A 24,620-nucleotide genomic window follows, 5' to 3' on the forward strand; every position below is an offset into this window, starting at 1 on the left:
AGACCTAACTACAACTGCACTTCCCTGCTGCCATCTGGTGGCCATTTGGGGTAATTACCTAATAAAAAAGTCAGCATCTATCAAACTTTTCATAAATGGTTGTATTTCAATGTTGGGTAACATTTTTATTTCGGGGGACCCAAGGTTTTTACATTGCATTATTAATTGTAATCATTAGTTTCACCCTAAAACACTGTTATGACAGTAAAGACATGGTGGGATCAAAATTAGTCATTGAAACAGAACTTCATTATGGTTTAAATTTTTATCATACCATATCAAAGAAATGTTCTGTGTATAACCTTTTTTTTGCCTTTCCAACACATTAATTTTCATAATTGTGTCCCAGAAGTCTATTTTGTGTGTTTTCATTGTAGTTGAGAGTGTACTGATTACATAGATTCTGTTGAAAAAACTTGAAACATAACCACTTTGAGGAAGTGATGCTAGTACAGATGGTGATTAGTGGTGAAACTGACAGAGAGAGAAGATCATGGCCGACATCTACAATTATATTCTGTGTTGCCTTGTGACTATTTTATACTTACTAACAGGTAAGACAGCGAAGACAAGGATGATATCCAGAATTACAACAAGTTACTTGAAAAAATCAAGTAACTTTCTTGAAATATAAATGTATTGTGTTTTACCATTGAAACATATTCTGATTATTCTCTTGTCAGGTGTCAGTGGAGACACTCGTTCTCTGTACACCAGAGTGGGAGATAATGTAAGTCTGTCATGTACCAATGTGGTTAATCAAGACTGCTCCTCAACTACATGGAACTATCACAGAACTGGATTACAGATTGTTATTGAAGAGGTTGGACATGGGAAGATTAAAACTAACTCAGAGAGAGCAGACAGACTGAAAGTGGGGTCTGACTGTTCTCTACACATTAGTGATGTCAGAGCTGAGGATGCTGGAATCTACACCTGTCAACAATTCCTTACAGTGGGTGGATCACAACATGGAAGTGATGCTCCTGTTCATCTGTCTGTTCTAACCAGTGAGTATTACTGTTTAAATGGGAGCTTATATCTCACAGTGCACCGTGGAGTTTTTAGTCATCTTCAATGTGACCATTAATATACTGAATAAATTCCTCCATGTATGTTTTCTCTCTCAGACTCCTTGTCAACACCAGTGACAGATGTAAAGCCTGATAGACCAGTAACATTAAGGTGCTTTCTGTACACATTTGAGGGACCTGAAAAATGTCTCCATGGTGTTACAGAACCTGTTAGTCTCCTCTGGGTGGATGAGACAGGTAATAAGCTGAAGAAAGACTCCAGACACCAGGTCACACAAACATCTGACTGTGACATCACTCTGAATGTGACACTCCAGAAGGAGGACAACAACAGGAAGTGGACATGTCAGCTGAATATTAATGAAAAGAAGAACATCTCCATTGATTTAAACTTCATGGTCCCAGGTAATCATTGTATGATTTGTGAGCATATAATACATCTTTCATGTGCCGTCTGATTATATACCTGAAACAGAAGGAGAACCTTTGTCATGAAGAGCCTAAACCAATATTAATATATAACCTTAAACCAGAAAAGGAACCAGGCAAGTCTAGTGAAGCCGGCACGCAGTTAAAAGTGATAAATGCTGTTGCCCTCACTGAATCTGATCCCAGGTATCCCACATGAGTGGCTGTGTCTTTAACCAGTACACCACAGTGGTATATGTTCATCCAGTGTCGGTATAGCATCTTGACATTAGATCACACCTTAACATCACGCCAAGTTTGAATATTTCACTAGACACCATTAAGCATTGTTTTAAACTGACAAACGTTTCTTATTAAGTTAATCTCCACCACTAATAGCATCTATGAACTGTATGGCTTTTGCCACTGGCTGTTTTAACAGCTTATTAGCTAGTAATAGGCTTACTAGTATCTAACTTACTACTTGAACTTAACACAGCTAAAGTGATTTTATGGCAAAAAAACGTCAGTTTATCTTTCATTTGTGAATGACATTGATACAATAACTATCAATATAGGTGACGATAACTGACTTTTTCGTCAAGTGAAAAGACGAGAGAATCTTGGAAACCCCTACTCTTTTACTGGCCAAGGGGTTGTTATCCAGCCTATATTACCCCAAAAATCATGCACATATGTACCTCGACAATCCACTAGAAATAGCCACAATATAAACAGTTTTATTTTAGGCTTACTATAACGTTGCTACTGAATGTTTTAGCCAGTGAGGTTTTTGTCTATTCTGACCCAAAAAGTATGCACAGATGCGTGCTTCGAAAATCCACTAGAAATAGTCATAATATAACCATGAACAGTTTTTTTTAAGCTTACTATATCGCAGCTAAGGTTGCAGCCAGCAACGTTTTTGTCTATCTGGAACAAATCCTAAGGCATAATTGGTTTTGACTGTGACAATATTCAAACACGGGTTCTATTGGTTGTGCATCTCTAACCAGATCCGCATCTCTAACCAGTACGTTATTTAACAAGGGGTAGTCAGTCAATCACTCACTGACTCACTCACTCAGTAAGAGACATTCACTCTTCTTGGCCGGCTCCGCTTATGCAGTCTGGCAAAAATGTAAGGTGACTTCAATATTACACTTGATGTAAGGACTGTTCTGGTAAAGCAGTTTTTCATAAATATTTGGTCAGACTTTCTAAAAGCTTAGAAATGTGTAGAATCTTTTGATCTACCAATGTCAAGACACTTGAATTCATGGTATTAAGAAAGTTCTTATAGTATGTTACCTGTCAAGACAACCGACATTATTCTGCAGATGTCTTAGACTGATAATGTAAAAAACATAGAATTAGGAATTCGAATACCATCCCTATCATTAAAAGAGGCCCAAACAATTTTATAGAAAGTTTGTTTCGTCTAGTGGTCCTGAGAATGAAGTGGATTTCCTGTAGACGTCACAGACTATATTAAAGGAAACTCAACAGGCGTTACAGAGTGAGTCAGTGGATGTGGATCTATTTTCTACTGTTCTGTCTCCCTTTAGACTCACAGTTTACATGCATGATAGTAACACAGATATCATCTGTAATCACTTTGGTATGTGAGGCAAGTCACCCTGTTTGACCAAGGTGGTAATATACTATAAAGTACAGCTTCTACTTCAGGACCAGCCTTGTCAACCGCTTCCCCATATTCTAAAAGTATTGTATTTTATATTATTACAATTTGAAATTATACATTGTATAAATTGTTCATCATGTGTTGCAATACAACATATTTCTTAAAACATGCTCTTCCTGTGTAACACTTTATCTCTCCTCAGATTCTCCTATTAATCTGATGTATGTTTTTTTGGGAGTGGCTGTGGGAGTGGTTGTTTGTTTTGTTGCTGCTGTCTTCGTATTACACAGAAAGAAAAACAGTAAGTACTGATATTTCTTTCTTGTTCCTTAATAAATGCAATAATAGCCCAATAATACACATGTTCATTTGTTTTCATTCTTCTGTTTTTTATTTTTATTTACATTTTTCAGAGAATCAAATGCCAGCTCATGGAGGCCCTGCCAGAAACAAAGACTTGGTATTGATGAAGAGTGTGTTAATGAATTACATTGCTGCTGTAGTACATTAACTAGATGTTCCACTATCAATCTAATAATTCATTATTATTATTACTAATTTTTGTAGGGTCTGACTGCAGTAAACTCTACCAGCCCACCAGCCAATGAAGACAGGGTCAGTCCATCATATATGTTGTATTATGTGGTCATACAAAATAAGACTTGACTCAGTTTTTATCAAGCAATTTTACCTAAGTTCTGCTGAAATTCTACACTTGTAGAGTCAACCTGCTGACTGTATCACCTATGCCTCCATCAGACATATCAACCAATATCCTCCTCAAAAAGTTAATGTAAGTGAAGCTATACTCTGCAAATTGCTAACAATTTATTTTCCCTCCTGTATGTGGTTTAAAACATTTCCTTTGTTGTGATGGTGATTGTTTGTGTATGTGTGTATGTTTAGGCCCAAGGTGAGGATGCAGTGACATATTCTGCAGTTATGACCTCTACTGACAGAGGAAGAGAGACAGAGAACCCTGCTGACCCCAACTCCCTCTATTCTACTGTCAATAAAGGAGCCATCAAGACATCAACATAAGGATTAGAATTTACCTTTACATTTTAGTCCTTCTGCAACTCACAGTATGTGCAAACATTTCAAGTTAGATGAAAGTACCACACAGCTTAGTAGTGAGTGGATACTAATCAGCAAATTAATTATTGTCCAAAGTCAGTGCTGGAAATAAAATAAAACACGTAAGAAACATTAAGAAACATTTACAAAAGACAATGGACAACAGAGGTGGTGGCAGATATTTACAAAAAAGTGAGGGGTGTACTCTTTTGTGAGACTTTTGTGAGATACTATATATATATATATATATACACACACACACAGTGGATATATAAAGTCTACACACCCCTGTTAAAATGCCAGGTTTTTGTGATGTAAAAGAATGAGACAAAGATAAATCATGTCAGAACTTTTTCCACATTTAATTTGACCTGTAATGTGAACAATTCAATTGAAAAACAAACTGAAATCTTTGAAGGGGAAACATGAAAAACACTGTAAAATGAACACATTGGAACAGTTAATGATTACATCTGTTACACTAGCTTTCATGGGCAGCTGGTTCCACCAGTGAGGTGCCAGGACAGAGAACAGACTACACACACTCATTCTCACAAACCCTAATATCAGTAACTAGAAGGACATTGTAATGTCCGCCCCACCAGATCCAGCCCAACAGTGTGCGGCATCCCCAGAGTTGTAGATGTCTTTGGCGTAACACAGCCCACTTCCCATTACGCACAGCTGTACCATGTTGTCTGTTGGTCACAAAATGCTTTTCTCCTGTCTTTATTTGTTCAGTGTTCATTGTTTATTGTCACAGCTTCACTGTTTGTAACCAGTGCAGAGATGAGCTCTGTATTTTGGTTTTGTATGGATTTTGAGAGGTTTTCTGGCCTCAGCCTGTGTTTTGTTTAATTGAATAAAACTCCACTTTTGTTTCCACAAAAAAAAGATACAAGATTCGTCTTGTGTGAGATGGCTAACAGATGTTCTGGGAACAGATGTTTAGGGTCTATTGGTTATTTTTTTTAAAGTGCATTTTACCCTAGGTGCCCTAGGTATTTTGTGTTATGTTTGAGAGATTTCTAGGTCAGCAAGGTTTTGTTTCACAGGTAATTGTTCAGAAGGGACACAGGAATGGTATTTAGTGCTAGATGGCACGCTCAAGTATGTCTCTTGTATTTCAAGAACAAGGTGAAAATATAAATTTTTTGGAAAGTCATAGGAACGTCCATCCATCATCTTCCGCTTATCCGGGGCCGGGTCGCGGGGGCAGCAGTCTAAGCAGGGATGTCCAGACTTCCCTCTCCCCAGACACTTCCTCTAGCTCTTCCGGGGCGACACCGAGGCGTTCCCAGGCCAGCCAGGAGACATAGTCCCTCCAGCGTGTCCTAGGTCTTCCCCGGGGTCTCCTCCCGGTGGGACGGGACCGGAACACCTTCCCAGGAAGGCGTTCCAGAGGCATCCGAAACAGATGCCCAAGCCACCTCAGCTGACCCCTCTCGATGTGGAGGAGCAGCGGCTCTACTCTGAGTTCCTCCTGAGCTTCTCACCCTATCTCTAAGGGATCGCCCAGCCACCCTGCAGAGAAAGCTCATTTCGGCCGCCTGTATCCGGGATCTTGTCCTTTCGGTCATGACCCAAAGCTCATGACCATAGGTGAGAGTAGGAACGTAGAATGACTGGTAAATCGAGAGCTTCGCCTTGCGGCTCAGCTCTTTCTTCACCACGACAGACCGAAACATTGACTGCATTACTGCAGAAGCTGCACCGATCCGTCTGTCAATCTCCCGTTCCATCCTTCCCTCACTCGTGAACAAGACCCCTAGATACTTAAACTCCTCCACTTGAGGCAGGCACTCTCCACCAACCTGAAGTGGGCAAGCCACCCTTTTCCGACTGAGGACCATGGCCTCGGATTTGGAGGTACTGATTTTCATCCCCACCGCTTCACACTCGACTGCAAAGCGTCCCAGTGCATGCTGAAGGTCCTGGTTAGAAGGGGCCAACACGACAACATCATCTGCAAAGAGCAGAGACGAAATTGTGTGGTCCCCAAACCTGACACCCTCCGGCCCCTGGCTGCGCCTAGAAATTCTGTCCATAAAAATTACGAACAGAACCGGTGACAAAGGGCAGCCCTGCCGGAGTCCAACATGCACTGGGAACAAGTCTGACTTACTATCGGCAATGCGGACCAAGCTCCTGCTTCGGTTGTACAGGGACCTGACAGCCCTTAGCAAAGGACCCAGGACCCCATATTCCCGAAGCACCCTCCACAAGATGCCGTGAGGGACACAGTCGAATGCCTTCTCCAAATCCACAAAACACATGTGGATTGGTGGGGCAAACACCCATGAACCCTCCAACACCCCGTAGAGGGTATAGAGCTGGTCCAGTGTTCCACGGCCCGGATGAAAACCACACTGTTCCTCCTCAATCCGAGGTTTTACTATCGGCCGTATTCTCCTCTCCAGAACCCTGGCATAGACTTTCCCGGGGAGGCTGAGAAGTGTGATCCCCCTATCGTTGGAACACACCCTCCGGTCCCCCTTCTTAAAAAGAGGGACCACCACCCCGGTCTGCCATCCCCGACCGCCACGCGATGTCGCACAGTTCGTGTCAACCAAGACAGCCCCACAACATCCAGAGACTTGAGGTACTCAGGGCGGATGTCATTCCCAGCAGACCCCAGCAGACCCTTACAGTACGCTTGGGCCTGCCGAGTCTGTCCAGCTTCCTCCCCCGCCATCGGATCCAACTCACCACCAGGTGGTGATCAGTTGACAGCTCCGCCCCTCTCTTCACCCGAGTGTCCAAGACATACGGCCGCAGGTCAGATGAGACGACAACAAAGTCGATCATCGACCTGCGGCCTAGGGTGTCCTGGTGCCACGTGCACTGATGGACACCCTTATGCATGAACATGGTGTTCGTTATGGACAAACTGTGACTAGCACAGAAGTCCAATAACTGAACACCACTCGGGTTCAGATCAGGGGGGCCGTTCCTCCCAATCACGCCCCTCCAGGTGTCACTGTCGTTGCCCACGTGGGCGTTGAAGTCCCCCAGTAGAACGATAGAGTCCCCATTCGGAGCACTTTCCAGCACCCCTCCCAGAGACTCCAAGAAGGACGGGTACTCTGCACTGCCGTTCGGCCCGTAGGCACAAACAACAGTGAGAGACCTATCCCCGACCCGTAGGCGCAGGGAAACGACCCTCTCGTTCACCGGGGTAAACTCCAACACATGGCGGCAGAGCTGGGGAGCTATAAGCAAACCCACACCAGCCTGCCGCCTCTCACCATGGGCAACTCCAGAGTGGTGAAGAGTCCATCCTCTCTCAAGGAGTGTGGTTCCAGAGCCCAAGCCGTGCATAGAGGTGATCCCGACTACCTCTAGTCGGAACCTCTCAACCTCACGCACGATCTCAGGCTCCTTCCCCGCCAGCGAGGTGACATTCCACGTCCCTAGAGCCAGTTTCCGTGTCCAGAGATCGGGTTGTCTAGGCCCCTCTTCGCACCGGCCCCTTATGGTCCCTCCCGTGGGTGGTGAGCCCACGGGAAGGCGGGCCCGTTCGGGCTGAGCCCGGCCGGGCCCCATGGGAAAAGGCCCGGCCACCAGGCGCTCGCATACGAGCCCCAACCCCGGGCCTGGCTCCAGGGTGGGGCCCCGGCTGCGCCATACCGGGCAACGTCACGGTACTCAAAATCTTACGCATCATTACGGGGGTTTTGAACCGCTCTTAGTCTGACCCGTCGCCTAAGACCTGTTTGCCTTGGGAGACCCTACCAGGGGCATATAGCCCCAGACAACATAGCTCCTAGGGTCACTCCGGTACTCATATCCCTCCACCACGTTAAGGTGGCAGTTCATGGAGGGGATCATAGGAATGTAATCACCTTATTACGAACCTAGTTCATTCAACTTTTTATTTTAGTTTTAGCTTGATGATGCTGTTTTGAACAAAAATATACATTGATAATTGACAAATGTAGATTATAATTACAATTACAGTGGGGCAAAAAAGTGTTTAGTCAGCCACCAATTGTGCAAGTTCTCCCACTTAAAAAGATGGGAGAGGTCTGTTATTTTCATCATAGGTACACTTCAACTATGAGAGACAAAATTAGGAAAACAAATCCCGAAAATCACATTGTAGGATCTTTTATGAATTTATTGGCTAATTCCTCTGTAAAATAAGTATTTGGTTACCTACAAACAAGCAAGATTTCTGGCACTCACAGACCTGTAACTTCTTGAGAGGCTCCTCTGTCCTCCACTCATTGCCTGTTTTAATGGCACCTGTTTGAACTTGTTATCAGTATAAAAGGCACCTGTCCACAACCTCAAACAGTCACACTCCAAACTCTACTATGGCCAAGACCAAAGAGCTGTCCAAGGACACCAGAAACAAAACTGTAGACCTGCACCAGGCTGGGAAGACTGAATCTGCAATAGGTAAGCAGCTTGGTGTGAAGAAATCAACTGTGAGAGCTATTATAAGAAAATGGAAGACATACAAGACCACTGATGGTCCAGAAGAGGATTGGGAGAATGTCATATGGTCAGATGAAACCAAAATAGAACATTTTGGTAAAAACTCAACTCGTCATGTTTGGAGGAGAAAGAATGCTGAGTTGCATCCAAAGAACACTATAACTACTGTGAAGCATGGGGGTGGAAACATCATGCTTTGGGGCTGTTCTTCTGCAAAGGGACCAGGACGACTTATCCATGTAAAGGAAAGAATGAATGGGGCCATGTATTGCGAGATTTTGAGTGATAACCTCCTTCCATCAGCAAGGGCATTGAAGATGAAATGTGTCTGGGTCTTTCAGCATGACAATGATCCCAAACACACTGCCCTGGCAACGAAGGAGTGGCTTCGTAAGAAGCATTTCAAGGTCCTGGAGTGGCCTAGCCAGTCACCAGATCTCAACCCCATAGAAAATCTTTGGAGGGAGTTGAGTCCGTGTTGCCCAGCGACAGCCCCAAAACATCATTGCTCTAGAGGAGATCTGCATTGAGGAATGGGCCAAAATACCAGCAACAGTGTGTGAAAACCTTGTGAAGACTTACAGAAAACATTTGATCTCTATCATTGCCAACAAAGGGTATATAACAAAGTATTGAGATTAACTTTTGTTATTGACCAAAAACGTATTTTCCACCATAATAGACCAATACATTCATTACAAATCCTACAATGTGATTTTCTGGAATTTTCTTTCTTATTTTGTCTATGATGAAAATTACATCATTACATCACCCTTTTTAAGTGGGAGAACTTGCACAATTGGTAGTTGACTAAATACATTTATGCCCCACTGTACCTCTCGTGTTGACATCCATTTGTGATCTTTTTTTTATTTTACATTAAACCAACCAAAATACATTTTCTCACTCATGAAAACACGTTATAATGAGCCTTATGTTAGCAGGCAACATATTTCTGTGGTGGTGCCATATAAAATGAACAACCTTTTGCTAAATAAACACAGCACATTTAGCAACACAGTGCAAACTTATAAAACTGACCTGATACACCAACTATATTTACCACCACCCTCTGCTATAATTTGCTTTTCCTCCAGTTTATAGCAGAACTTTTCACATGGAGCAAAATTATTTCACACTGCATTACAACAATGGACCAACAAGGAAGACCTTCTCTTGTTTATGAAAGACTCTACTTCCATTGGATAAATGCCTGGCATTTCCATAATATTGACCATGGCCCAACTTCTTGACGCACCAGAACAGTTCAAATGGCCGCGCTGCCTTCCCGAGATGCTTTGCGCAAAGGTCAACAACGCCTTGACACTAAAATGAATTGTTACCGTTGGCGGCAACATTAATAGGGTCCCCAACTAGAGGCAACATGGTGCAGCTGCCTCTAATAGCCAGGCCCTGACTGTGACCCCAAGGCGCATAGAGATGCCAAGAGGCCCCTGTCCTGTCACAGCTTCACAATGGGATTAAGGTCAGGACTTTGACATCAACACACATTTTCTTTCTCCTGAGCTATTCTTTGGTAGCTTACATATTTGGGTCTTGTTGATAAAACAGTCAGTCAATTGATTCCTGTTTTAAATTTGTAGCTAATTTGAACAACATTCTGATTTTAATTTCCACTTTGATATTATGGGCTTTTTGTGCTGATCAGTGGCAAAAATAACTATGTTAAATCCTATCCCTAATGAAATCCATCTTGATTTCAGGGTTGAGGGAGGAGGAAATCGGCATAGGGGATATGCTGCCACGTTCCAGCAATGGCAGGACGGGTGCCTCTGACCTGGCTAGGAATAAGACAATGTGAGCGAGCATTTCCTCCGACGTGTTGGCTCACACTGGCTTTCCTGGTTAAGGGAGGGGGTGTAAAAGAAGCAGACCGGCTGATCGGACAGGTTTCAGAGGAGGCCAGTGGCGATCTCAACTCTCCTGACTCCGCAGGGGGCTGTTGTAGCAGTGATGCAAGGTCATAAAGTGTGACGGGGAGAAAAAGAAGTAGGAGTAGGTTTGGAATACTATTAAACTCTTCCCTTGAAATGACACATTTTTTCCAGTTTTGATAGCAAGAAGCCCTAAATGATGTGCAAAATATATATTTTTAAATTAAAAAACATCACAACAGGTACAGTCATACGATATGGGAACAGTGCCCTTCAACTGTAGGTTGACCTACAATTCTCATCGTGGTATCAGAATTGCCACTGTAACATTGATGATGCAAATAACCATGGATTTGAGGAAGTATAGTGTTGAAATATGGGCTGGGGTGTGAGAAACTCATATTGAAAATCATAGCGCACCCACACTAACAGAGGGGAGAGAAAGAGCAATGACAATGGGTGCATATAAATCATTACTGGAAGTGGTTGTGATCCTATTGGCTCTACTCTCAGGTAGGACAAAAAAGAGAGAATACCAAGAATATACTTTAAGAACCCACATTTACTTTACGCCGCCAAACATGTGATGTTTATGTTTTGTTGTTTAATGTTATGCCTCTTTGATGGTGAAGAAAACACTTTTTCTGTATTTTCTAGAAAGGTACAGTGTAAATGTTATGAATTATAATATCTGTGAATTCATGTAATCTTACCATAATGTCATAATCCTTCCAGATGTCAATGGAAACAGTCAATACTCCAGAGTGGGAGATAACGTCATTCTGCCATGTAGAAATGTGGTCAATCCAGGAAACTGTACCTCAACTACATGGAACTTTAACAGAGCTGGAAGTCAGAAGACAATTGAAGAGGTCAAATTGGGAACCATCAATAAAGGAAATCATCCTTACAGATCTGATAGACTCAGTTTGGGGTCTGACTGTTCTCTACATGTTAGTGATGTCAAAGCTGAGGATGCTGGAACCTACACCTGTCAACAATACCTTAGAGAGAATGGACCACAACAAGGAGTGGGTGAAACTGTGTATTTGTCTCTTCTAAATAGTGAGTATTATGGTTCACTACAAACTGTTATACACTCATTACATTGAATGTTAACAGATAAGTTAAGATATATTTTCTTCTCTTTCAGTGTCCTCATCCACACCAGTGACACATTTAAAGCCTGATGAACCAGTAACATTAAGGTGCTTTCTTCACACGTATGATGGGAAATGTAACTCACACCTTATTAGCGATGTTATTGTGAACTTGTATGAGATTGGTACTGATCTAGAGAAAGACTTCAGACTGAACATTACAAACCACCCACGTTGTGAAATCACTCTGAATGTTACACCGCAGAGGGAGTACAACAACAGGAAGTGGAAGTGTCAGCTGACTATAAAGGAACAAGAGAAGACCTCTATTGACTTACCGGACACATTCTCAGGTAGGCTTATGTCTCCTCATAATGCTCCCATAATCATTATAAATTAACAATGTGGGCCCCCAGGAATCGTTGACCTCTGTGTGGTAGGGCAGTGCTTGTAAGCAAGAAAAGTGTCAAAAGAAGGTGTATCAGGAATATAGAACTTTGTCATCCAAGGAAATAATCATTATAACAAATTCTTCACGTGAGCATAATGAAGGTTTTGCTTGAATACCGGCACTAATCACTCCAAAATGTTTTTTGTAACTGATGCACATTACAGTACTGCATGGATGTAAAAAAAAGTCTGCTGATGGAAAAAGGGCTTTGTATAATACCTGTGATTTGGCTAAACATGTATACACTGTTCACCAGTAAGAAAAATTATTACTAATGTCTTGTCATTTAAATGATGTGTAAGTAAAAAGCTCTGCATCCCCTCTCAGGTTCCCCTTCACAAAATCAGATTCCCATGGGTGTGGGAGTGGCTGTAGGAGTGTTTGTGGCAGTGACTGTGGCAATGTTTGTCATTGCTTTTGTCATCATAGCACACAAAAGGACAACCAGTAAGCACTGAAATGTATCTTGTTTCGTTTCTTTGTGTTTAATGGAGTTTTTTAATTGTATCAATTCTACAGATGTTTTTTTCTCTTTTCAGTGAATCAAATGACAGCTGATGTCAGCCTTGTGAATAACATAGACCTGGTATTGAAGAAAAGTGTCTTAAAGTATTCAACTACTGTTGTAGTAGATGAACTAAAGGTTCCACTATAAATCTAGTAATTAATTACGATTGTTGCTCATTTTTGTAGGGTCTGAATGAAGTAAATGGTTCCACCCCACCAGCAAAGGAAGACAGGGTCAGTGCATCAATAAGTATTTGGTCAAATGAAACATGATTTGACTCTGTTTTTACAAAGCAATATGACTAGTCTTATTTAAATCATACACTTGTAGAATCAACCTGCTGAAAGTATCACCTATGGTATCACCTATGCCACCATCAGCCACTTCAACCAAAATTCCCCTCAGAGAGTTAATGTAAGTGAATTTATATTGTACATTAAAATAGGGCTATCCCTATATGCTATTTAAAGCATTTACTTTTATTATGTGTGTGTGTGTGTGTGTGTGTGTGTGCGTTTGTGTGTAGGCCCATGGTGAGGATTCAGTGACCTATGCCTCAGTTATGACCTCTACTGAAAGAGGAAGAGAAACAGAGAACCCTGCTGACCCCAACTCCCTCTATTCTACTGTCAATAAACATCAGGAATAAAAACAATAACATAAGGACAAAACTCCCTGATTCACACTCAGTGTAATATCAGTGCCAAAAATCACCTTTTGTGTATGCTGACCAACTGTTAAATTAGATTCAAAGAACAGGTGTTTTGGTAACTAGAATACGAGCAGAGATCAATCGGTCAACATTAAGAGATGTAGACAAATAATTGCTTCGTAAAATCTGGTTTGAATCCAAATATGTTTTGCTTGTCAGTCTTCAATATGACATCTTAAATTAAGTATTTCATGAATCTCTCCAGTGACGGTTTCTTATACTGCTCTGGAAAAAATTAAGAGACCACTGCACCTTTTTCTTTCCTTTCCAAAAAAGTTGAAAAGGAAAGTTTTGAGTGAGGAACAGAAGCGTTCAATATGCAGTGGTCTCTTAATTTTAACCCTTCTGTTCCTCAGTCAAAGCCTTCCTTTTTGACATTTTGGAAGGTAAAGAAAAAGATGCAGTGGTCTGCACATTTTTTCCAGGAGCTGTACATAATGTTTATTCAGATGCATGATCACCACATAATATATGATGTCCGAAGCTTTGTTTGATCACATGCATATTTGAGGTCGACAGCAGAAGTGAATCTCCACTGACTGGCACCAGGGATTTCGTCCATGCCAAGTAATTAACCAATGTGCATTCCATAAATACAGTTGTGCTCATAAGTTTGCATACCTTGGCAGAAATTGGGAAATATTGGCATTGAATCTGAAAAAAAAAGGTGTTTTATTTAAGGACAGTGGTCATATGAAGCCATTTCTTATCACATAGTTGTTTGGCTCCTTTTTAAATCATTATGATAACAGAAATCACCCAGATGTCCCTGATCAAAAGTTTTCATACCCGTGAATGTTTGGGCTTGTTACAGACAGACAAAGTGACACACATAAATTAAAGGTGAATTTCCCACACCTGTGGCTTTTTAAATTGCAATTAGTGTCTGTTTATAGTCAATGAGTTTGTTATCTCTCATTTGGATGCACTGAGCAGGCTAGATACTGCCACAGGGAGCAGAAAAGAACTGTCAAAAGAAAAGAACTGCGTAACGAGGCAAAATCTTGTGAAAATGTTTGGCAGAAAAGAACAGCGTAACAAGGTAATGGAACTTTATAAAGATGTAAAAGGATATAAAAAGCCTTGCTAATGCCAGTCAGTACTGTTCAATCACTTATTAAGAAGTGGATGATTCAGGGATCTCGTGATACCAAGCCAAGGTCAGGTAGACCAAGAATGATTTCCACCAAAACTGCCAGAAGAATTGTTTGGGATACAAAGACAAAACCCACAGGTAACCTCAGGAGAAGTACAGGCTGCTCTGGAAAAAGACGGTGTGGTTGTTTCAAGGAGCACAATAAGATCAAAACTTGAACAAAAATGAGCTGCATGGTCGAGTTGCCAGAAAAAATGCAGCAAAAAAGCTCCGTTACAATATGCCCGACAACACCTTGACACACCTCACAGCTTCTGTCACACAGTAATTTGGAGTTACAAGAACCAAATAGAGCTTTATGGTCACAACCATAAGCGCTATGTTTAGAGAGGGGTCAACAAGGCCTATAGTGAACAGAATACCATCCCCTCTGTGAAGCATGGTGGTGGCTCACTGATGTTTTTGGGGGGTATTCAGCATCTTTGCATTCTTCTGCACAAAATCTGCACATGTGATGCTCTTGGACTTTCCAGCATGACAATGACCCTAAGCACAAGGACAAATTACAGGAGAAAAAGGTGAAGGTTCTGAAGTGGCCATCACAGTCTCCTGACCTTAATATTATTGAGCCACTGTGGGGAGATCTTATACGTGTGGTTCATGCAAGACGACTAAGTACTTTGCATGACCTGGATGCATTTTGCCAAGACTAATGGGCAACTATACCACCTGCAAGAATTTGAGGCCTCATAGACAACTATTACAAAACTGCATGCTATCATTGAAGCTAAAGGGGGCAATACACAGTACTAAGAACTAAGGGTATGCAGACTTTTAAACAGGAGTCAGTTCATATTTTTCTTTGTTGCCATTTTTTGTTTTATGATTGTGCCATTCTGTTATGACCTACAGTTGAATGTGAATCCCATAAGAAATAAAAGACATGTTTTGCCTGCCCACTCATGTTTTCTTTACAAATGGTACATATATTACCAATTCTCCAAGGGTATGCAAACTTTTGTAGCAACTATATGATATGCAGATGAGGCAAAGTTAGAAATAAAATAATAATCTGACATCACCACACAGTGTTGGACCCATTATTAGTATGTTTTAGGTAAAAGCAGACAACCTGTACTAAAATTATATCTATTTTTGTCGAGGTTACAATAATATTTTGTCTTCGGCAGCCTCAATAATACAAAGGATGCAGAGGTTTTTAGATGATTGTTGATCTGCAGGTTGACCAAAATTATTCTGGAAATTGAATTGAATCTCAACCATATTATTCCATTGCAAGAAGTCAAACAATGACTGTGAACTTAGAGGAGGAAAACCTGTACATAAGCATTTAACCAACTATACCTAACCAACTTTAACCAACTATACATCTGAACAGCATGGGTCACTAATGTGTATGTTGAACAGCCTAGATATGATGAACCCTTTTTGGTCAAATTTGACGTAAGACTAGAATGCTTCAGAAAGCCTTGATTTCCCATCACAAATTGTAATAGGTAGAGACACAGGGAACAGCTAGTCTGGGCCCTGGAGGGCATTAATGAACACAAAAAGGGCAGGGTAAATATACTACACTTCTTCCAGTCCCTGCTACCCAGAGCTGCTTTCCATGGGGCCTTGTCAACATAAGGCAGACGAGGGCCTTATTCAGCCCACAGCCAGTTGGTTCTCCATGGGGCGTTGGCCTGACGCTGTTGCCACTATATAGTCGAAATTAGGGCTGCACAATTAATCGAAATATATTCTAAATTGCGATATTGACATGCGCAATATCCAAATCACCAACTTAAACGATTTTCAGCTCCAAAAAATGTTGAAAGATAAGCGCTTCACGCAAGGCGACGGGCATGCATAGTACGTCCATAATTGTTTTTCTTGCGGGTGCGGTAGGTATTTTTGTATATTACTTCAATGTCTGGACTAATTAAGTTTAAATACTTGATGATTTTTCAATGTTAGTTTGAGTTAAACTTGCACCTGCTAGCGAAGACGTCAGCTGCTTCAAGTTAACGAGTGGCACAAAGATATTTTGTCCCAGATACACAACAGCATGGTTATTAAAAGTTTTGGCTTCAAGATCGGTGCCTACAAAAAAACTTAATATGGGAGAAAATATACCTCAAGGGTTGAGAAATGTTGTCTAACCAGCTATGGCAACGGCACAAACATAGCAAACGCTGCAAACGCGATTGCATTAAATGAGCAGTTAAACGAATATAGTTCGACATAGGCTGCGTTTTCAAATTGGTAAGAAGTGTAAAATAGAAAACAATGAACTTTAACTCGATTTTATTCAGTTAATAGTATGTTATTGTCAAAGAAATCGCAATTCAATATTTTATCCAAATCGTGCAGCTCTAGTAAAAATAAAGAAATACCGTTAAATTAAGTGTCCAAACGTTTGACAGGTATAGTACACAGACTCATGATTCTTGTTGATTCACTCTCTTCGTCACTAGGGGGCAGTACAAATGTAAAATGTCTAGATCTGGTGCTCTTACTAAGTGGTTTGAATTATTACTTCATCCTCTCTATCATCTTTGGCCTCCTATATAAAGTAAAAAAGGACTCCTGTTGGGGGCCTCAAAGATGGCTTTTCACTTTTATATGGCCAAGGCTATTTATATAACTACATTTTAAACTACAGCTTAACGTTTTAAATGAAAAGGCTCACTGAATTATTTTAACGTTTAGCCATTTGTTTCGACTTAATTCTAAATAGAAAATACCCATGTTGCCTAAAATCAACATCACCTACAAACTCAAATAATTTTTTAATGGTATGCCAAAGGACACACACTCATCCACAATACAAACATTTTAATTGATCAATTTAAATGTCTTCAGTTAAGAGAGACAACAAGTCACTGAGTCAGCTGTCTGAGGACAGAGAGAGAAAATGTGTAGAGAGGAAAATATAGAGAGGTGAAGAGACTGAGAGAATGGTGAGGGTGAGAACTGACAGAAAACAAGAGATTGCCAGGACAGAGAGAGGTTCAGGACAGTGCGGGATGTGACAGAATGCAGAGGGCCAGGACAGAGAGAATGATGTGACAGAGAACGCAGAGGGTCAGGAAAGAGAGGGATGTGACAGAGAACGCAGAGGGTCAGGACAGAGAAAGGGATGTGACAGAGAACGCAGAGGGTCAGGACAGAGAACACAGAGGGTCAGGACAGAGGGATGTGACAGAGAACACAGAGGGTCAGGACAGAGGGATGTGACAGAGAACGCAGAGGGTCAGGACAGAGGGATGTGACAGAGAACGCAGAGGGTCAGGACCGAGAGGGATGTGACAGAGAGCGCAGAAGGTCAGGACCGAGAGGGATGTGACAGAGAACTCAGAGGGTCAGGACAGAGAGGGATTTGACAGAGAACGCAGAGGGTCAGGACAGAGAGGGATGTGACAGAGAATGCAGAGGGTCAGGACAGAGGGATGTGACAGAGAACACAAAGGGTCAGGACAGAGGGATGTGACAGAGAACACAGAGGGTCAGGACAGAGGGATGTGACAGAGAATGCACAGGGTCAAGACAGAGAAAGGGATGTGACAGAGAATTCAGAGGGTCAGGACAGAGGGATGTGACAGAGAAAAGGGAGGGTTATGATAGAGAGAGGGTCAGGACAGAGAACAGAGAAGGTCAGAACAGAGAGGGATGTACCAAATAATGGAGAGGGTCAGGCCAGAGGCAGGGATGTGGCAAGGATGAGAGCCCACTGTATCCTCTCAGGGAAATCACTCATCACGGTGAAGTGTCTCTCTAAGCTCTGACCGCCACTGTACCTATCCACTGGGCTACACCAATCAATGTTGCGTTGCACTGAGGAAGTGTAATTCCAGATAGAAGCCTTGTAGCTGTCTCACATAAACCCACGAAGCAGTGTTATTAAACACAGAACATCTATCCACGTTCCAGTTTGATCTGAAACCCATTAACATGCCCTACTGTGATATACACCCACTAAAGTGTACATGCTTTAGTGGGTGTCATAATCAGTTTTAATAATGCCTTTATCAGAGAACTCATTATCTGCATATGCTTACCCTAAAGGTTTAATTCACCACAGACTTTGGATAATCTTTGCAAAATTGACCTAAGATCAGCCTTGAGTTCAATGGGCTTAATGTTTTTGCACTAGCACGCACTACTTGAAGAAAATGTGAATATTTTAGGTTGGTTGATTTGTGGAGAAAGACAATATTTCCAGACTTTTCAGTAGTCATATAACTTTGATAATATGTATTAATATGTATTATATAAGTGAGTTTCCTGAACACATATTAATCTGAAAAAACCCATTGACTATTGTCTTTAGTCTTCTTTTAAGGAAATAAGGAACAGAGACTGACTTATTTCTGCAGTTATCCCAGATATACTTTATATACAGAGCTAAGGCTGGCAGGGCTAGCTTTAAGCCACTGCTTTAGGGAGTGGGATCAATGCAGTTTCATAGAAGCCACCAAGCCTAGAGCAAACTGTCAATAGAGAGCTGCATCCTAAGCACTTCAGATGTAAAGCACTAACACCAGGAATGTATAATTCATTTCAATGCGGTGAATGTTCTCTGGGAGTCATCCATTAAACACAAACATACAATTCAAGAATAATTAAGTGAATGATAAAATATATATATGGTACATACAAAACTGTACCCATGAACATTGTTGTAAGAATTAGAGAATGCGTAGAATTGGTCAGGAAGTGATTACTTCCCCTTTTTACATTATCTTCTTACCATAGTGTGGTATGCTATAACACGTTCTTGTGTTCAGAAATGGCCTGGGAGCAAATAGGCTTTCTTGCACAGGGACCACAGGTGTTTGTTTTTTTTACCACACTGGCTTAAGTTTCATTTAGCGGCCCAACACTCTTGAACCCTAAGCTGCCCTGCCACTCCTGACCAAGCGTGCGTAACACCCTTAAATAACCTTTGAGACAGAGGGTAAACACCTTAGTAACATGCACTTATAATGCTTTAAACAATGTATTTACTTTATGCTGTAATTGTTGTATATCAACCTGATCCTTCTATACAAACCTCTCTAAATAGTCCTTAATAATGGGGTATGAAGGCTATATTGCTAAACCTGTTGAGAATAGTAGTTCAATTGAATATCAAGTCGATAAGGCAGTGTCTCTGCGATATAAATATCTTCTAAAGCAATTACGTCCAATTCCCTAGATGTATGACTGTCCGCAAATGGCTCATATTTGGGTCCCAGTACACACCCCTTAAACAGATGCTCCACATTTCCATTTCACATTTGCTGAAGAACAATTTGCTATTTTTATGCTATAAAACAGTACTTAAATACTCAAACAATTATGTTGGGTGAAAAACGAGTCGCGCAATATGATCCGACTGCACACAGTGGAACATGGACAGAGGATATCAACATCATTAATATACATAAAAAGACACTTGAGACATAGGAGCCCAAATTCAACATACTTTTTTTATTTGGAACAGTCCAATAAAACAGGCAATATCAAGAAATAGTCCATAAAGATTCTTTCCAAAAGGCGTTCTTTTTCTTAAAGTCAGAGGATGCAAAAAGAGATAATAACGATATAATATTCATAATAAGGTCACTGTAATCGAAGGTAGCTCTTGCAGAGTTCGTGGTCCCTAATGTCCCCCCAACCGCCGTTCTTGACGTGGGGGGCCACCCCCCCTGCCCCGTTGGCCGGCAGTCTCTTAGTAATCAGCAGGTTCTTGGGGAACAACTGGTTGCTGCTGCTCTGAAGGATGTTCTCGATCTTGGTCTTCTGGCTGGACGGCATGCATGCAGACTTCTTGTGGTGCATTCCGCAGTCGCCGGCGTGGAAGACCCGGGGTGCCTCGCTCACCATGACCTTCCAGTAGGAGGGCAGGCAGGTCACGGTCAGGTGCTGCAAGGACCAGTCCCAGTTGTAGTCGTCGTAAGTGCAGAAGGTGTCGGTGCATTGGATTAGCTTCTGGTAGGTCTCCCTGCTCAGGGCCATTCCCATGTTGTGCTCGGTGGACTTCCAGGCTTTCACCTCCACCTTGTTGGCTTTGCTGGCGTAGCTGATGTGCCCGTAGCTCCCCAGAGATAGGATATCACAGTCCGGGCAATTCTCCCTCTTCAGCACTGACATCAGCTTGAGGAGGTGGAGGAAGTCCGGGGAGAGGAAGTGGTCCTCCTCGATAAGGAGCACCAGGCCCTGATGGTCCTTCAGGGCCCGGACCCTGTCCCACACGAAGTGCAGCTTCCACCACCAGTGGTGCTTGGTCTGGGAGAACTTGGCCTCGCGGTAGTGGCCGAACGAGTCGGGGTACTCCGCGTTGATGCAGCCCAGCTTCAGGGCGTCCGCTTTGGCAATGTCTCTGGGGCAGTCCCTGGGGTCGTTGCCCGGGAACTCCTGGGGGTACAGCTGAATGCTGAAGGGGAAGAAGATCTGGAGGACCTGGCAGAAGTCGACCGAGGCCACCACCTGGTTGATCTCCGGTGACCAGAAGTCATGGCTGAAGACGAGCAGGATGCTCTCCACCCCCCAGGCCTTCCTCAGACTGTCCACCAGCAGCCTCAGGTAGTCAGGCCTGTTGTGCACCTGGACCACCACAACCAGGTCGTCCTTCTTCCTGGACGCCCTGAACCTCTCCTCGTGCCTCACCGTTTGGTCGAAGTTGAGCTGGAACACGATGCCTCGGTAGACCAGGGTGCTGTTGTCCACCTCCGGTTTCGCCTCCTTCTCATCCTTCTCCGGGCGCTTTTCGGGGCGGTTCTCCGGGTGCGACTCGTTGGCCGGTGCCACGGGGGCGATGGGGGGCACGATGGGTATCCGGCTGACTGCTGGCGTGGCCGGCAGCTGAGGCTGTACCTGGCTACTGCTGCTTCTCCTCGCTGAGTCGGCCTCCTTTGGGACCACCACCACGCCGCTCTTTTTATGCTTCCCACTGGTCCAGAAGGCCAGGCCACACACCACCACGACCAGCGTCAGTATCACCACCTAGGGATCACACTCAGGTCAAATCCTATCCCACGCCCAGAGCTTGTTTCTCTACTGCTGTCAAGCTGTACAGTCAATTGTATTGTATTTGTTTGAAGGTAAGATGCATTTAGATTTAGTAACAGAATGTTAGAATTAACATTACATGAGTCAACTTAAGCAGTTCAACTGATCCAGGGGGCCCCATTTATTTCGGACTAAACAGCCTATGTACATTATATATAGCATTTGAGTAATTTAGTAGATGCCGTTTTACACAGCGACTTACTGGAGCAATTAGGGTTAATGGTCTTGTTCTATGACAAACAGATTTTTCACCTCGTTGAGTCAGGAATTCAATCAGGCTTCATTGGGATTGTATGATCTATGACTGTGGTCAAATCAATGATCTTTCTTAAAACATGCCCAGTACAGAAACATGCAGCACATACACATGACTGGGGACTCGTCGTGTATTGTACCTTCCTCTTGTAGATTCTGAATCTCATGACAGGCAGTCACTCCCTTGCAAAGGGAGACGAGCTGAGCGTGGAGAAAATAAGAAAAGAAAAAAAGAGACAGGTTTGCGAATTCAAGTGTTACTTCTGTGCTTCGGGTACAGTCAGGAAGACAGGCAGGAAAGGCAGGCAGTCAGGCGTGGTAGAAAACGGCGGATAACGCGTGTTGCTTGTTGCCAGCGCTAACTTTTGGAATGTTGACATGGGTCTTTGTGGAATGTCAGTGATGCCATGCGAGGGTCCCATAAGGCATGACGGTTGCTGAGAGGCTGCAGGGAAGCTGTGTGCATGGATCCCACTGGAGGGTGGAAGGAAATTATTAACTTGTTGTCTTCATTAAATGCACCCTGCATACATCCTGTGAACAGCAAAACAACCACTGGAATCAATGTCCATGCATACTTTTTCCAGCTAAACCAAATCTATTCCGGTATAACATATAATAAGACACAACCATATGTCAAATGCACCATTGTCTATGTTACACACAAAAGTCCTTCCCAAAATCCAATCAACCGGATTCTGAAAGGGAAATTGTCAACATTCTGCCATTGTGATTTGGTTTTATTCTTAATTTAGAACACACTTAGCCCTGCTATAACATCCTGAGCTCCACTTCAACTCTCTATGATTAGTTCTGTCTTCTCATCTGTTCAGCGATTCTGGGTTGACCTCACTCATCAATCAATACAAGTACCAAGATATTCACAAAATGGGAAAATGGAAAGTTGGACAGCCTACACAAGGGATCACATTCCCTTACTGACAACAGAGCAATTCATAGTCTTCCTTTTCCAAAGCACACACATCAAACAGACTGATGCCAACAACCTAGTCTCCGTAGGGGAAAATCATTTGCCCATTTTGTGATTCTCCTCATTTACAAACAAGTCATCAGATCTAAAACTTAAACGTAATATTAGATAACGGGAACCTGAGTTAACAAGTAAAAGTGTTTTCCTTTAATTTAGTCAACTCGGAAATGAAGCAACACCCAATGCACCAATGTGAAGAGGTAGGCTAATATCCCCCTTTACTCAATACCTGGGTGTGTATTATTTTACTGCAATATCAGTCTTTTACATCAATGTATATCCATGCAAAACTACTTTAATATTTCTGGGTTTTCAAGTATGAGTTTAGTTCTGGACTTGACCCACTGTCTTGCTACATGGCCCAGAAGCGCTTTAGCTCATGTGCTGATGGCCTGAAGAGGATGGCAAGTCTTCCAGGTCCTGAGGTATCAAGTATCCACTACCACCATCATGCTTCACCACTGGTATGAGGTTCATTCTGAGGAATGCACTGTTTGGTGTCCATGCAGGCACATCCTTATAAGATAAGATCCTTATAAGCACAATATGTTATAAAGACATCTTTCAAATTACATGTTTAAGTAGGATGTAATGGAATTAAAGTAAGTATACATTTGTTATTTGTTCCCTCAGGTTTCCTTAATCTAATATTAGGTTTTGGCTGAAGATCTGATAACATTCAGCGTCACATCTAGGGGCACTTAACGGTGTACATTACAACACTCATGTTGACTCCCACACTACATGACAAGATACACAGTCAACAAGCTGTAAAGCTAACCTAGCCACCACCTAACATTTCAAACAAGACTGCTCATGTTTTTGAATGTTAACGTAAAAATATGTTTTTGTTTAATAATACCAAAATATCCTCCTTAAACCATTGGCTGCCTTAATGAAGCAGGAAATTGGGGTTATATAATCAATATAGCTCATGCAAATGAAGCTAGCTTGCTTCCTCCACATTTAATTATCCTCTTCCAACTAGCTCTGAGAGAAGAGTCTCCCAGGGACATCGATGCATCAAACCATTGACCCATTTTCGCTCAAGACTCATGGCGTGTACAAATACATCGCACCCAACTAATTGGCTAGTATTAGGTAGGTTAAATATTGTTTACCAAGTGTGTTATGGTAGCTGACCATTTAGCTAGCAAGCTAAATGCGCCCCATACTATAAGCTAGCTTGGGCGAGCGAATCATATTTACAAGCAAGCACTCCAGTTGCGACTCAATTCACGGCCAGAATCATGAAACGAATGCCATAACAGACGGTCGCAACAAGCTCAATCGTTGAAAAAAAGCGTATATATAGTTACCTAAAAAAAGTAGTCGTGCTATGCAGCTGTCTCAGCCAAATTAACACTGCGATGACGCGAGATATTCTTTCTCCTCCATCCCTTCTCTTCTGCTCCCAATTTCTGGGCAAAATAACACATATAGCCAGCTACAGCTAACGCTTGCACGAAATACCAAATACGAAACCACTGCCAACCTCTGGTTCCCACAATGCATTACTCCGGAGGGGGGCTCTCAAGTCAAGACAAAAAAATGCATTTTTATATTTGGTTACAATGTTGCATTGCACTCATTTAAACCGCTGAACTGTACGCTTTTACCAATATAGCAATATGGAGAAATCTGTTTTTAAAAGTCGTAATTTAAATAACTGCTTATTCTAATGTGTTTTAAGATGTGGCGCACAATGCCTGAAGTTTGCACAAAAAGCCCTTGCACAGTCTCCAAATTCTGCTGCCTAAAAATTTAAATATTAAAAGGGATTGCATTTGTGTTTTTTCTTTGGAGATCCACATCACCCACCCCACATACAAATGTCTTGGTAAGTTTTATTTAAACTTAATTGTAGCAGGGGAGGTCATGATGAGACCAAAGGTTTATTTTTTGGATGAGCTCTGCAAGGACACAAGTACTACACATTACAAAGT

General features: G+C 42.3%; 3 protein-coding genes across 6 annotated transcripts; 2 read left to right on the forward strand and 1 right to left on the reverse strand.

Annotated features, from left to right (window-relative positions):
- Positions 1 to 465: 465 nt before the first annotated feature.
- On the forward strand, positions 466 to 4,400 carry LOC105030579. Of its 2 annotated transcripts, none has more exons than XM_029114706.2 (8): positions 466 to 554; positions 684 to 1,010; positions 1,131 to 1,439; positions 3,290 to 3,388; positions 3,501 to 3,547; positions 3,655 to 3,702; positions 3,809 to 3,880; positions 3,994 to 4,400. In XM_029114706.2, exons 1-8 carry the CDS (start codon positions 494 to 496, stop codon positions 4,126 to 4,128), a joined length of 1,098 nt encoding a protein of 365 aa, XP_028970539.2. In that variant the 5' UTR covers positions 466 to 493; the 3' UTR covers positions 4,129 to 4,400. The 2 variants fall into 2 exon arrangements, with proteins under 2 accessions (XP_028970539.2, XP_034143742.1); XM_034287851.1 differs by having other exon boundaries at positions 1,239 to 1,439.
- A 6,524-nt stretch (positions 4,401 to 10,924) lies between these two features.
- LOC105030578 lies at positions 10,925 to 13,555 on the forward strand. The gene is made up of 8 exons (XM_010904517.3): positions 10,925 to 11,015; positions 11,238 to 11,567; positions 11,656 to 11,955; positions 12,381 to 12,500; positions 12,593 to 12,639; positions 12,747 to 12,794; positions 12,892 to 12,975; positions 13,088 to 13,555. Exons 1-8 carry the CDS (start codon positions 10,952 to 10,954, stop codon positions 13,208 to 13,210), a joined length of 1,116 nt encoding a protein of 371 aa, XP_010902819.2. The 5' UTR covers positions 10,925 to 10,951; the 3' UTR covers positions 13,211 to 13,555.
- Positions 13,556 to 19,826: 6,271 nt separating this feature from the next.
- On the reverse strand, positions 19,827 to 24,191 carry mgat2 (alpha-1,6-mannosyl-glycoprotein 2-beta-N-acetylglucosaminyltransferase). Of its 3 annotated transcripts, none has more exons than XM_010904515.3 (3): positions 23,994 to 24,191; positions 21,824 to 22,157; positions 19,827 to 21,362 (listed from the first exon to the last, which is right to left on the reverse strand). In XM_010904515.3, exons 2-3 carry the CDS (start codon positions 21,848 to 21,850, stop codon positions 19,980 to 19,982), a joined length of 1,410 nt encoding a protein of 469 aa, XP_010902817.1. In that variant the 5' UTR covers positions 21,851 to 22,157; positions 23,994 to 24,191; the 3' UTR covers positions 19,827 to 19,979. The 3 variants fall into 3 exon arrangements, with proteins under 3 accessions (XP_010902817.1, XP_019912023.1, XP_019912024.1); XM_020056464.2 differs by having other exon boundaries at positions 21,794 to 22,157; XM_020056465.2 differs by having other exon boundaries at positions 21,794 to 22,217.
- Positions 24,192 to 24,620: the final 429 nt, after the last annotated feature.

This window comes from Esox lucius, chromosome 18 (genome assembly GCF_011004845.1).
Source record: "Esox lucius isolate fEsoLuc1 chromosome 18, fEsoLuc1.pri, whole genome shotgun sequence".
In the NCBI taxonomy this organism is placed as follows: Eukaryota; Metazoa; Chordata; class Actinopteri; order Esociformes; family Esocidae; genus Esox; species Esox lucius.

Coding starts and splice junctions, on each gene's coding strand:
- LOC105030579 (XM_029114706.2), top strand. CDS start 494: ATGGCCGACATCTACAATTATATTCTGTGTTGCCTTGTGACTATTTTA. Junction 1,440..3,289: donor TTTAAACTTCATGGTCCCAG/GTAATCATTGTA, acceptor ATCTCTCCTCAG/ATTCTCCTATTAATCTGATG. Junction 3,389..3,500: donor ATTACACAGAAAGAAAAACA/GTAAGTACTGAT, acceptor TACATTTTTCAG/AGAATCAAATGCCAGCTCAT.
- LOC105030578 (XM_010904517.3), top strand. CDS start 10,952: ATGACAATGGGTGCATATAAATCATTACTGGAAGTGGTTGTGATCCTA. Junction 11,956..12,380: donor CTTACCGGACACATTCTCAG/GTAGGCTTATGT, acceptor ATCCCCTCTCAG/GTTCCCCTTCACAAAATCAG. Junction 12,640..12,746: donor TTGTGAATAACATAGACCTG/GTATTGAAGAAA, acceptor TCATTTTTGTAG/GGTCTGAATGAAGTAAATGG.
- mgat2 (XM_020056464.2), bottom strand. CDS start 21,850: ATGAGATTCAGAATCTACAAGAGGAAGGTACAATACACGACGAGTCCC. Junction 21,363..21,793: donor CGACGAGTCCCCAGTCATGT/GTATGTGCTGCA, acceptor TGTGATCCCTAG/GTGGTGATACTGACGCTGGT.